Source organism: Poecilia reticulata, linkage group LG21, assembly GCF_000633615.1.
Source record: "Poecilia reticulata strain Guanapo linkage group LG21, Guppy_female_1.0+MT, whole genome shotgun sequence".
In the NCBI taxonomy this organism is placed as follows: domain Eukaryota; kingdom Metazoa; phylum Chordata; class Actinopteri; order Cyprinodontiformes; family Poeciliidae; genus Poecilia; species Poecilia reticulata.
In genome coordinates this window covers 2562036-2574577 of record NC_024351.1, presented here as the reverse complement: position 1 = coordinate 2574577, position 12542 = coordinate 2562036, and the positions used below count along the sequence as shown (strand labels likewise).

The 12542-nt window shown below is 38.1% G+C and overlaps 2 protein-coding genes across 2 annotated transcripts in view; one reads left to right on the top strand and one right to left on the bottom strand.

Moving 5' to 3' along the window:
- The window catches only part of syne2a (spectrin repeat containing, nuclear envelope 2a), a 109677-nt gene extending 108193 nt beyond the window's left edge, over positions 1–1484 (top strand). The window contains exons 110-111 of the mRNA XM_017302110.1: positions 647–897; positions 966–1484. Coding sequence (XP_017157599.1) covers positions 647–897; positions 966–1173 — 459 coding nt within the window. The 3' untranslated portion in view covers positions 1174–1484. The remainder of the gene's footprint in view (positions 1–646; positions 898–965) is intronic.
- Positions 1485–2892: 1408 nt separating this feature from the next.
- The window catches only part of esr2a (estrogen receptor 2a), a 28461-nt gene continuing 18811 nt past the window's right edge, over positions 2893–12542 (bottom strand). The window contains 2 exon segments of the mRNA XM_017302316.1: positions 2893–6851; positions 8875–9058. Coding sequence (XP_017157805.1) covers positions 6617–6851; positions 8875–9058 — 419 coding nt within the window. The 3' untranslated portion in view covers positions 2893–6616.

Here is a 12542-nt window from a genome sequence, read left to right as displayed (position 1 = left end):
TCATCTGATTAATCGATTCTTGTAATAACTTAGTAATTCAGGAACTGATGAATCGTTAACTGGAGTTTACAGACCGAGAAAAAGGTCATTTGAGGAAAAAAACGACATACGCAGAGCAGCAGCTAAACCAAAACAGTTAAAAAAAACAAATGGGAATTTTACATTCAAGATAAAAAAAACTTAAAATGTTTTCTACATTTTAAGTTAAGTAAATGTACTTTTCCACTGGAAAAGTACATTTAATCTTCTGAGATTAAAATCAGAATCCCAACTTTTTCCTCCTCAAAATTCTGACTTTAATCTCAATTCTGACCTTTTTATTGCAGAATTGAATTAAATTATCTGAGGATAAAGTGAATTATGAGACAGAAGTCAGGATTTTTGTTCAGAGGTCCAGATATAAAGTGGTCCAGATATAAAAGTCTTTTAGCTGCCGATGTTTCCTTTCCTAAAGGAGTGATGTTACTGCATTTTAGACAATAAAAATATTTATTTTCCGATTTAAAAAACGACTTTTTATTTTACTTGCACGAATCAATGCGTTTCTAATCTTGTCTAAAACAGGCAGGCTGTGTCGATGTTTTCAGCCTGTTGATCTGTAGAGTAACGTGTCTCTAAGTCGTCTGGTGCTGCTTGCGCTGTGCAGGAGCTGCAGGCGGATCTGCGCAGCCGCCAGGCTCACCAGGCGTCTCTGCAGGCCCTCTGGTCTCAGCTGCAGCCTGACGACGCAGCAGAGGACTGCGACGAGGCGCAGGAGAAGCTGCATGTGACGGGCACCAAGCTGAAGCAGCTCAGGAGGAAGGTGGGGGACGACCTGCGCGCCCTGCAGCAGCGCCTGCTGCTCCAGGATCCCGGCTCTGCAGAAGCAGACACAAAAACAGCCTCCTCCACCCGGAGGTACGTACAGAGGACGGGTTACGTAGGAGTTGAATCCGCTTCTATTAACTTCTGTTTCTGTTCTTCAGGTGCAGGAGGGAATCGTCTCCGCCCCGATCCTTCTTCTCCCGCCTCCTCAGAGCCGCCTTCCCCCTGCAGCTGCTGCTGCTGCTCCTCCTGCTGCTGCCCTGCCTGATTCCCCTGTCGGACAGCGAGCCGGGCTGCACCCTGACCAACAACTTTGCCTGGTCCTTCTACCCCATGCTGCACTACACCAACGGCCCGCCGCCCACCTGACGGACGCTTGTGTCCAACGAGAGACATTTCCCAACAAAACGTGGGTGACTTTTCAGGAAAATGTTTTAAAGACGACCTATTGAGCTTCCCTGAACAGGTTAGATATAAACAAAACATGTAGAGATKCCAGTTCTGCCCATTGTCCAGAATGTTTTAGGATCTCTGTCACTTTAAATCCAAACCATCTGCTGCTGGCCACGCCCCCAACTCAACATCTGCACTGGTATGCAAAAMAGATGCGCAATTATACAACCTTGGAAAAGCAGAAGTGGAGCCTCCTGCATAATCAACAAGAATGCAGCGAGTGGTTTCTGGATGATAAGTCAGCAGCAGCAGCAGCAGCCATTGTACAGCACATACAACTCTGGAAAAAATGTAAATGCTCAGTTTCTCTGATTTTACTTTTTATAGGTATATATTTGAGTAAAATGAACTTTGTTCTTTTATTCTATGAACTACTGACAACATGTCTCTGAAATTACAAGCAAAATTTAGTATCTATTAGCAGAAAATGAGAAATGGTCAAAATAAGGGAAAAGATGCTAAGGAAACAAGTTAATGTTCATCTAGAAACAATAATATTCATGTTTTAACTCATSAAGAGTTCAGAAATCAATGTTTGGTGGAAAAACCAGGAGGTTTTAATGCAGTGGGCTCTTAGATTTTTCCAGAGCTGTAAAACCAGCTGAACAAATGTGCTGGAGCCTAGCTTGGGTTGCTAGGTAACGGCGCAAAGTGACGCAATAATCAGGAGGTTTTTGAAAAGGCTCGTTTTCCAGACGCCAAAAAAACGGCTGGGTGATTTTTTTAAATGTTTTTTTAGAAGCAATCAAGTGGAAGTTCAAAAAGTACATTTGGCWTCATAGGTTCTCTTTAAAAAATCATTTCTTTGACACAAATATTAACATTTGCAAATGTATTTATACCCTTTTCTAAACATTTACAACTAAAATTAATGTATTTTAATTGGATCAACAAACAGGAATGTTTTCAACATTTTCTGCAAATAAAAATCAAAGTTGTTGAATWCAACTTTGTTCCCACGTTTCCAAAAATGGAAATTAAAAGTAATAATTAGCTGCACTGGATTCTGTTTGAAATGGTCTGCATATATATTTATATTTTTGATAAAATTCCAGTAAAAACATTGACGTTTTTAGCTGTAATGTGACAAAATGTTACAATTTTCAATCATTTTTGAAAAATGGTTCAAATCTCGACGTTCTTTGAGATCAAATAAATTTATTCCAACATTAAATTTTTATTTATACCTATTTATGATTGTCATTCTGAGGCTTAAAAACTGAATCAAAAGCAGAAACTTTAAAAATAAGACTTGATTTTTGTTTAAAACATCAGTAATAAGCAGATCATTTTATATTCTCATGCGTTTTCTTATTCCAGCTCTTTAAAATCTGATTTATTGTTTTTATTACCGATTCGGGTCGGATATAAATCAGATTTTTCTTTAAAATGACTCAGAGCTCCATAATGTTTGTTTCTATACATTCAACATTTCATCGTGTTTCATGTTTGAATCCCTTCGTTTTGTGTTTTTATAAATTTTATTCATTTTTAGTGAAAGTATCGGGATGTTTGTGTACAAAATGTACGGCTTTWTATTTATGTCTGATTTTCTGTTAGTAAATCCTAATTGTTTTCCTTCACTCTCCATTTGCCTGATTTAATAACATATTAATAAYAACAAGGCGACAGATATTACAGGTTTGAACATTTATTACTAAAGGTTTTCACCAGAAATGAACAAAGATGGACAGTTTTGTTTTTCTACAGTCATATTACAGTTTTAAGGTGAGAAAAAGGCCAGAGACGTGTTTGTGGCAAACAACCGTAAATCTTAGTGATTGTCAAAGCTGCAAAACATCACAGAAATCACCTTCATCTCGCCCAACTTTGGAACAAAACAAAAAGGAATACATTTTGATCAAACGGCTGAAACTCAAAGTGGAGACGAATAAACCCAAATAAAGCTCAAAAAGCTGCAATTAAGCTTCAATTTCAGTTACAAAAGTTATTTTAAAAGTGATTTTTTTCTATAATTGTGCATTTTATTTATTCCCTTTTGTTGTATTCCTTCAATCCATACATGTAAGTGCTTTGTTTCCATAAAACGTTTTTAACGAGGCACAAATGGACATAAAAAAAACACATTTCAGAGAAAACTGGGGATCTGTTGACATCCTAACCTTCATTTSCAACAGTTAGCAGCAGATATTTTTATTTAAGGTTTGGACACTTCAGCGACTATTTTCTGTTAGGACGGATTACAAAATACAGACATTTTAAGTGAGTTTATCAACCATTAAATCATAAAATCAGACCTATTACTTTGCTTTTTACTGTTTACAAAACGTGTCGTCTGCTCTGATGTTACTTTGATATTCAAAGCAAAACTTTTCCTCTTTACATTGAAGAGTTTAATTATTGAGTCATAAAAATGGAGAAAGTGAAAGATGAAACTTTGTAGATGCTTATAAAAGACAAACKTCCTGTTTTAGGTTTGAACTTTATTAGATTGTTTAAGTAAATGCATATTTAATAATATATTAACATCTCCAGGGTTTCTTCTGGTGTATTATAAGCCTGGTGGGCTGCCAGGCTCAGCATTGTTTATTTTAAGACCTTACACTCTGTGTTTGTTATTATAAGTGATATTGTAACATTTCCTGGCCTTTACCACTGAGCTTAGCAAGTTTTCTGAATTTATAAATCTGTAGTTTGATACGCTGTAGTTCCTAAAACCCAACAATCATCCAAACCTTAAAGTTACATTTAAAAAAATGCATAAAATCCTGGTTTGTTATAGATCTAAAGCAGGATAGATTCACAGTTACGGCTTCAACAGACCTCTGCTTGAAACAAAAAATAAAAATCTCCATCTCATCGAACACGGTGAATTTGATAAACATGAACGCCGCCATGTAAAAAYCACCCAAAGTGACCGGATGTAGATTATTCTGCAGGTCAGGAGTTACAGTGACATCATCGCCGTCTTTACTTCAAAATCKTATGTCTGCTTGTCTTCAAACACTTAAACTGTTTATTTGCATAAACTCTACTTAAAATGATACTTCTAAAAAAAGTTTCCAGTTCAGGAAAACAGGCTAAAGGGAAAAACCATTAAGTTTTTTTTTGTTTTGTAGCTGAAGGGCCCTGAGGAGACGTGGGTTGGACCAAAGACGGTTTAACATTATAAAATTACCTCAAAAAGTGACAAAAATAACTTTTTAAAGCAGCATTTAAAAGAAGATTTCACCAAAGTGGTAGTTTATTGGTTGGATCTCTAATAGCATTTTGTTTTTTATCATAAGTGCACGTTTCAGTCTGCCAGATCCTGGTTTTTGCCTCGTTGATTCGTAATACTTTCATTTTTATTGGATTAACAGCAAAGAAAAAAAAGACAAAAATTCTGTTTTTTTTTTTTTACATTCTAACAGGCTTAAGGCATTTCTGTTTGCAAATTACACTGCAGTAAGAAAAAGAAGAAGCTGTGAGGAGTGATGTAGAAATCTAGTGGTTTTATGTCATTTATGCAGAAAATGTAATTACTTCTAACAAKACAAGCCTTGATGTACAGTGCTGTGGAAAAGTAGTTGCCTCCATGCAGATTTGTCAAACTTTCATGTTCCAGATTAAATTTAATTTAATAGAAAAAAAAAAGATTTTATTTATTTAGAGTAACCAAAACATCCAACCTGATTTTATGCGACAGTTGACTCTCTAAACGTGACGTCACGGACTCCGCCCACTCCGCCATGATGGATCACTGCGCTCCTTTAAAGCCCGTATGAAAACAGACACCTGGARCCTAATATCGCTTCTATTTAGTCGATTTCACTTTGAAAATGGTCAGAAGGTGCTGCGCGGTCGGCTGCACCAACAGACACGGACMGAAACCAAACGTGTCATATTATTTTATAACTTTGATGCAGCGGCGACGGACRGCGGCCSTCRGTGAAATGAGCGAACACTTGTTACAAGGTACGAAAATTAAAGATAAATAACTAAGTATTTATTATTACAGATATCAAATATCGCATTATGGAGAAGGTACGTGTCTAACCGTTGGTAACCATGGAGACGGAGCCGCACCGTCATGTAGCCTAGCATGTATGGAAACACTGGTTAGCATCTCGTCTTTGGTACGTTTTTAATGCCGCTCCGGTGTGAAGGGAAGCGATGTTCATGACATGGYGACATAAATCATGTGCTGTGAATTCAGGCAGAGTCGGTAATTTGATCAACACGTCAGGAGGGAGGAGTTTTGGGTCGGTTTCTAAGTTAGCTGCTTCCAGCTTCCCGCCGCCTGTGAGCCTCACCAGGTGCGTTACGTTCATAGACAAATTAGCTGGACTCGAACCAGAATAAACCATCAATAAAATGACTGGGAAACCATTTCAGTCGCTCTGTTCAACGTTCCCGATCCTCAGTTCCGACGTCCATCATGGCGCCTGAATGATTTGGTGCAAAGAGTCAATAATCTTCAATGTTTTTTTACTCTCTTAATTGGGGCCGCAAGTAATTACTTTGATTAATCAGATAAAGGAAAAAAAAAAAAACATGCCACTCTGCAGATTTTTAATTAAAGTTTTGACTTGAACATGTTTACATTTTTTTATTTTATCTTTTAWGCAAAATGTTTATTTTAGTATAGTTTAATACTTGAATATGTTGCTCTTTCAGCAAATKTTCTTTTTTTGGAGTCTTGATACTCCATCTTACGATTATCGCAAATCAGTAGTTTTTACACACTAAAAAATTATGCTTTTTATTTTAAGCATAATATTTGGAACTGATGGTTGGATATTAAACTTAATGATTTTATAATAAGAGCCTTTAAATTAATTTTTGCCCATTTTTTTCTAATTTTTGAATCATGAACTCTGATCTTTAAGATAAGTGAGGCCTGCACTACTATAGATATATTTTTTGTGAACTTATGGATTATTTTTTGACTAATTTTTGGATAATTGTTATATAAAAACTTTTAGTCATGATTTATTTGGAGGAATTTACTTTTCCACATAGATCCAGGTTGGTTTGCAAAGCTTTTCTCCCTCAGTAAATAAAATCAGAACAAAAAGCTACTTGAATCTAATCGAGTTTTCTTTGCTGTTAAAAGCTGTGACAAAGCAACTACAGGAGTTAAATAACGTACCACTGTGTGTCACAGTGAAGGCTGAGTGATCCACGACGACTGATATGATGCCCTAGATGGTAGAAGTGACAGACAGTTCAGAAGTGGAAAGTCCTGACGCTGCGTGTCAGAATGACGGCTCGTTTCCAGGTCCGGTCTGTCCTCTGAGAACTCACCAGCAGCAGTGCACAGTGTGTTGAAGATTCACCAGTGGTCAGAGACTCCAGCTCTCGGTCTTTGCTCCTGAAAAGCGCCGGTCCAGTGAGGGGTCGTCGGATCCGAGCTTTAATCTGAACCCTGGGCTTCGACCCCGCCTTCAGCGCTGCTGGGAGTCCAGGTGTTGGAGGGGCCGCCGGCCGCCGCCGCCGCCACCGGCTGATCCGTGGACTCCTGCTGAGCGGGCCGGCGAGGGAGGCGGGAGCTGTGCATGATGTGAGCGTCCAGCATCTCCAGCAGCAGGTCGTACAAAGGCACGATGTTCTTCATCTTCATGCAGTGCAGGTGGTCCATGCCTTTGTTACTGCACATTGGAAGAAGAAAGGCCAAGAAGTTGCAGGTTTTTAAAAAAAAACTACAGACTGTAATCCCTGCTACTGGGATTACCRTATTTACTGGACTATAGGTGCACGTCGAAAAATATGTCAAGAGAAAAACACACGTCTGGACTACAAGTACAAAGTGATACCAGCAGAGTTGGGTAGTAAMTAGTTGCATTTGTTTGAGTAACTTTGACAAAAATATACTTTTAGGAGTATTTTTACTCCTAAAAAGTAGAAAGTGCCAGAGACATGTGAGCTCAGCCACATGTAACAAATCACAGCTAGCAAAGAGGAAAAGTTAAACAGCTACAATGAAGCTGTGAAACTTAAAATGAGAGCAGAAAACTGACCTTCAATTGATTAAAACTGTCAGCTTAATATTGTTCCTGTGGCGAAATGTAATAAACATCTGAAACAATYATTTTAGCTTCTATTCAGTAATTTCATTATGAAGTATTGCTACATTTACTTGAGKAAAATTTCTGGATTTTCTACCCACTGAATGAAAAAACATGTTTTAACTGAAAATTCAAACACAAAGCTGCAGTTTTTGTTAAATTTTCRTAAGTTTTTTAATGAAAGAAATTAATTTGGAAACATTTTTTTGTTACTTATATGAATTATTGTCATTTTGGTTCTTAAAATACCAAAATTTCCACTTATTTTAAAATTACATCATCAGATGGACCAAAATATATTAATATTTTGATCAGTTACCCAAATACTTTTTTACTTTTACATGAAGTAGTGCTGCTCGACACTACTTCATTTTGGGGACTCGACAGTCTTAGATGATATCATTTAAATCTAAATAATTCGCTGCAGGCCACGGCCCCAAATCAACATTTACACTGTGAAAATGGCTGCAAACAGATTCACAACCATGCAACCGTACAGCGTTGAAAAGCATTAGTRTCGCCTCGTACACAACCAACAAGAATGCACTAAGTGGTTTCTGGATTGTAAGTCTACAACTAATCACTTGCCTTTTCCAGCAGCCATTGTACAGCTGACCAAACATGCTGGAGTTCAGCTTGGGTGGCTAGGTAGCAATCTGAAGGTTTTTGAATTAACACCAAAGAGGAAGCTGGGTGAATTTCCTTCAACACTTGGTCTGTTTTTAGAAGCAGTAGAAAYGCATAAAACGCCCACAATGTGAATTTTGTATAATAGATCCCCTTTAAATATGCACCATGTTCTAATCTGTTCTATTGTAGTTCTACCTCTAAATGTAATCATTTTTTTAGCCTCCAGGAAGTTTTCTACCAGAATTACTCTTTATTTAGTTCCATCCATCTTCTCCTAAACTCTGATCGCCCCGCAGCATGATGCCGCCGTTCACATTTTCCACTCTTATTCGCTGTACATCTGCATCCTCTTTCCTCCCACTTCACAAGTTTTGTGTCAGACAGACATTGAGGAGTTTCAGGCTGCGTTCACACTGCAGCCTGAAGTGACCCAATTCCGATTTTTTTGAGGTAATGCGACCTGTATCCGATCTTTTCATGGCAGTGTGAACAGCATAGGTCGGATTCTTTTACGAATGTGACCCATATCCGATACGTATCCGATTCAAATGTCCAGCTCGCATTAATCCGAACGTCACTGATTCTCAACAAATCTCACTATTCTGTGTTCTGATACGCGCAAGTGGGAAGAAAAACAACAACCATGACGGATTATATGAGGATAAAGTTGTTAATATGCTGCTCTGGCCGGAAACAACTTCAAATATATAAGCTAAGCTCCACCGTTAGCCTCCATGTTTACTCTGAGCTCTTCTTTTTATGGCGGTTAGCAGAACACTGAGAACGCTGACGCTATGGCGCCCTCTAGTGAGCATGCGGGACACTTTCAGGTCGTTTGCCCGTTTACACTGCAGAACACATACAGTGTGAACGGCCCGGCCAAAAAAAATCGGAATTGGGTCACTTCAGGCTGCAGTGTGAACGCACCCTTTGTGGCGAGGAGCCTGCAGCATCGGAGCGTTGGTGAGCCGCTTACCTGACATGGCGGATGTGTGAGAGCAGCATCAGYAGGTGGGCGAGGCGCGTGTACTGCTGGCGGAAGGTCAGGCCGCTCTTGGCGATGGCCCACACCAGAGCGTCGGTGACMGAGTCCAGCAGGCGCAGCAGCTTGGAGCGACTCTGCAGCTCCTCGCTGCCTTCGTTGGAGCTCAGGCACATGTCTGGTCACAAAGACAAGATCACAGCTAGCCGTGCAAGCTGACCAAACCAAGAGACAGATGAAAAGTCCACAGCTGCAAGAGGCCGTGTGAAGCTCAAAMCGAGAGTGGAAAACTGACCTTCAATCGATTTAAACTGTCAGCTTAATGTGATTCTCGTGGTGAAATGCAATGAGCATCCAAGATAATTTTAGCCTCTATTCAAATGAAAATGAAGCAGATAAATGATTTTTCTCRTGACCAATCACATGCGAGAAGGAATGAGAAGTGCGCGATTGTGCAACGCCGGAGAAAGACGCAGCTTGTGTTTATGGAAACTATTCGGGCATCAAATGATCGGAGCGGAAAACATAGCACTCAAAGAATCCGATATGGATCCGATGTGAACAAATTCATTATGTAGTAAATGTCTTTAAAAGCACTTGAACACATTTCCTTCTCAGAATACGCATTAATTTGTGACCACATCCTGCAGAGGAGCTGCAGGGCTGCTAAAATTACAGCCGGCGCGTCCTGCTGATCCGCCGCTTAATGTTCCCTGTCAAGTTCGCCACTTATGGAGCATAAAAACAAGTGGAAAAGCTTCGCTTCTCGCTCCAGATTTGGCATAAAGACGCCCACAGAGCGCTGGATCCATCTTTTTGCTGGTTTTAATGGTTTTTGTTCCACTCTGCACACGYGGGTCGCCTCACGACGCTGGACCTGCCAGACTGGACGCGCCGCTGCGTCATTTTCTGGTCCAATCAAACAAGCAGTTAAGGCCACGACGAGCGGCGACTGTAAATATACACACAGCTGCTGTAAGAGCTCAACACGACTCAAACTGGACACAAAATGTCACTTTTAATGCAAACAGGTCTGATGATCATCAAACTGCTTCATGAGGAAAACACAATGTTTAGTAGAGAAGCAGCTTTTATAAACTACAGGTTTCAATGGAGGTCAAGTCTGGCAGCTAGGATGGGAAATGTTCTGGAAAAAAACCAGGAATGTCCAAAAGTCACTCAGACTTCAGATGTTTGACCTCCGGCTTTTTCTCACGCATCGAGATGAGAGCAAATTAGAGCTGCTGTTTAATTACAATAAATTATTACCAGYAGATTTAGGCTTAAAGTAATTTAGTTTTACTGATTTCATCAGCCAGAGGCCCAAACTTAGTGATCTATGACACACATCTACACCACTGTAGACAGCAAAACAGCAGAAAATTTCATCCAAAAATTTCATTTAAAATTTTAGGTTTTCAAACTTCTGAGTTTTAAAAATCTCCAAACTGAGAAAGTTCAAAGTTTTTTCCTAGTAAAAAACTCAGAAGATATTTGACAGTTTTTTTTTCTATCAAATTTTAAATTTTTCAAACTCAAATTTCCATGTTTTGTTCCTATATTTCGAGGTTTTTGAAAAAAAATTCCTAGCTAATTTTACTTTTCACTCAGAAATTTCCTTTTTTTTWAAATAAAATTTCCCAAATGTATACATTTTTTTATCAGTTTTTAATTATTTAAAACTAAAATTTCCTCCCCCCCCCCTTTAAAATGTTGAGGATATGAATATTTCTGAGTTTTTTCTAGCAATTTAAGATTTTTTTGTTGTTGAAAATTTACTAATTTTTTCTATGTACAATAATAGTTACAGGGTTTCCTCTAGGATTTTTAAAAAAGTTTTATACATGAAGGCCAAACTATATTAACTACATTATCATTGTTGAAAAGCAACATTAATACGTTAACATTAGTTTCACATTTTCAAGTTTTGAACTAAGAATAAATTAGACTCAGCCTTCCTTTGGTGCAGATCAGTCGCCTTTTCTCTCCCTCTACTTCCAACTTGTTCTTCAGTCCTGAAAGCGTCGCAGCGCACAGCAGCCAGCTGTGTTGGTTTCTCAAAATAAAGTCATTTTTAATGTTTCATAATTTCATTTCAGGCGYATCGATCACTTCCTTTTGTTGTTTTAAGATGCATATAAAACATTTCTGAAGAAGTGGTGGCTTTTATTCTGTATTGTCCATCAATTGCATATAGAGGAAACCCTGGATTATCAGCAAATTACCAATTATAAGAGCTTTAACTGCTGTAACAAGCAAAGATTTCCTATTAAATATTAACAGAATATCCCTTATGTTTTATTACTCTTTGAGAAAACCTCTTATTTCCCATCAGAACATGTTTCTTTTGTTAAAATATTACAACTGAAAGCTGCTGGATTTTTGCAGTCGGAGGGATTTTGACCACCTGCCTTCCTCAGGAATCTCCTGGCGGTTGATGATCGTTTCCTCTTCCTGCCGCCGTGAAACGGTGAAGCTGCCGTTTCTTCACTGGTAATTCTGCCAACTTCGCCTCAAGCTGCGTTTCTAGGAACATTCAGAGCCTCTGCCACATTTTTCTTTTCTTTTTTTTTTTTTAACAAGACGAAGATCTCTTCTCAGAACTATTTGGAGGATGTTTGTGCGTTCCATCTCATTCTCACCCGACGCAGCAAGAGACACGCGAATGAGGCGAAGCCGACACGCTGCGGAGCAAACGTGTACGAAACGTCCTGAGAGGATTTCTCCCAGAAGACATTTGAGACGGCAAAGTCAAACTTCATGGAAGAGGATTAGGGCCACTGGAAGAAGAAGAAATACGACTTGTTTTCTTAGATTAAAAGTCAAAATTTGAAGGGGGAAAAAAAAAATCAGAATTCTGAGAAAAGTCAAAATTCTGAAAAAAAAAATTTGATTAAAAATTCTGAGATCAAAGTCAAAATCCTGAAAAAAAAAAAATTCTTAGATTAAAGCTAAAATTCTGGGATTGAAGTCAAAGTATAAGAGTAAAAATTAAACAAAGACAAAATTCTAAAATTGTCAGAATTCTTAAAGTCCCATTTCTGTTCTTTTCTTTTCTGAAGTTTTAATCCTCTTTTGTAACATTTTGTGTTCAGATATCTGTAGTTAAACTCAGAGGTGTGACCAGGTCTCAAGTAAAGACGGTCAAGTCTCAAGTCAGGAACATTTAATTTCAAGTCATTGAGTCGTTTTTATATATATATATACATTTGCAATTTTACATAAAATTCAAATAATGGACCATTTGTTCTTTTCAAAATCTGTATTTATCTCAAATGATTGTGTTCAGCTGCACATGTTCTAAGTATAAAAAACATTTTTAAATTGGACCTCTTTATTCTGTTAAACTTGATATTCAATAAAAAATGTTTTCAAAAATGAAATAAGTATATATGAAGTTATCACAATAAACTCAGGAAGGTCGGGTGCATTTATTTTTCTGCTTTTATTTCTAAGTATGTTAGTTTCAGTCCTCCATAAATATAGACTAGATAATCTAAACAACATTCATTTGGGACAGTCACTGTATTTGGTCTGTTTTAACAAATAAACCACATGAAAAAATCAAAATCATTGCAAATAAAGTGGAGTGGTTTTGAATTTGGATGTGATGGTAAAATAAATATCTGTCAGGCCAAGTGGGTTAAATCTACAGCCAATTT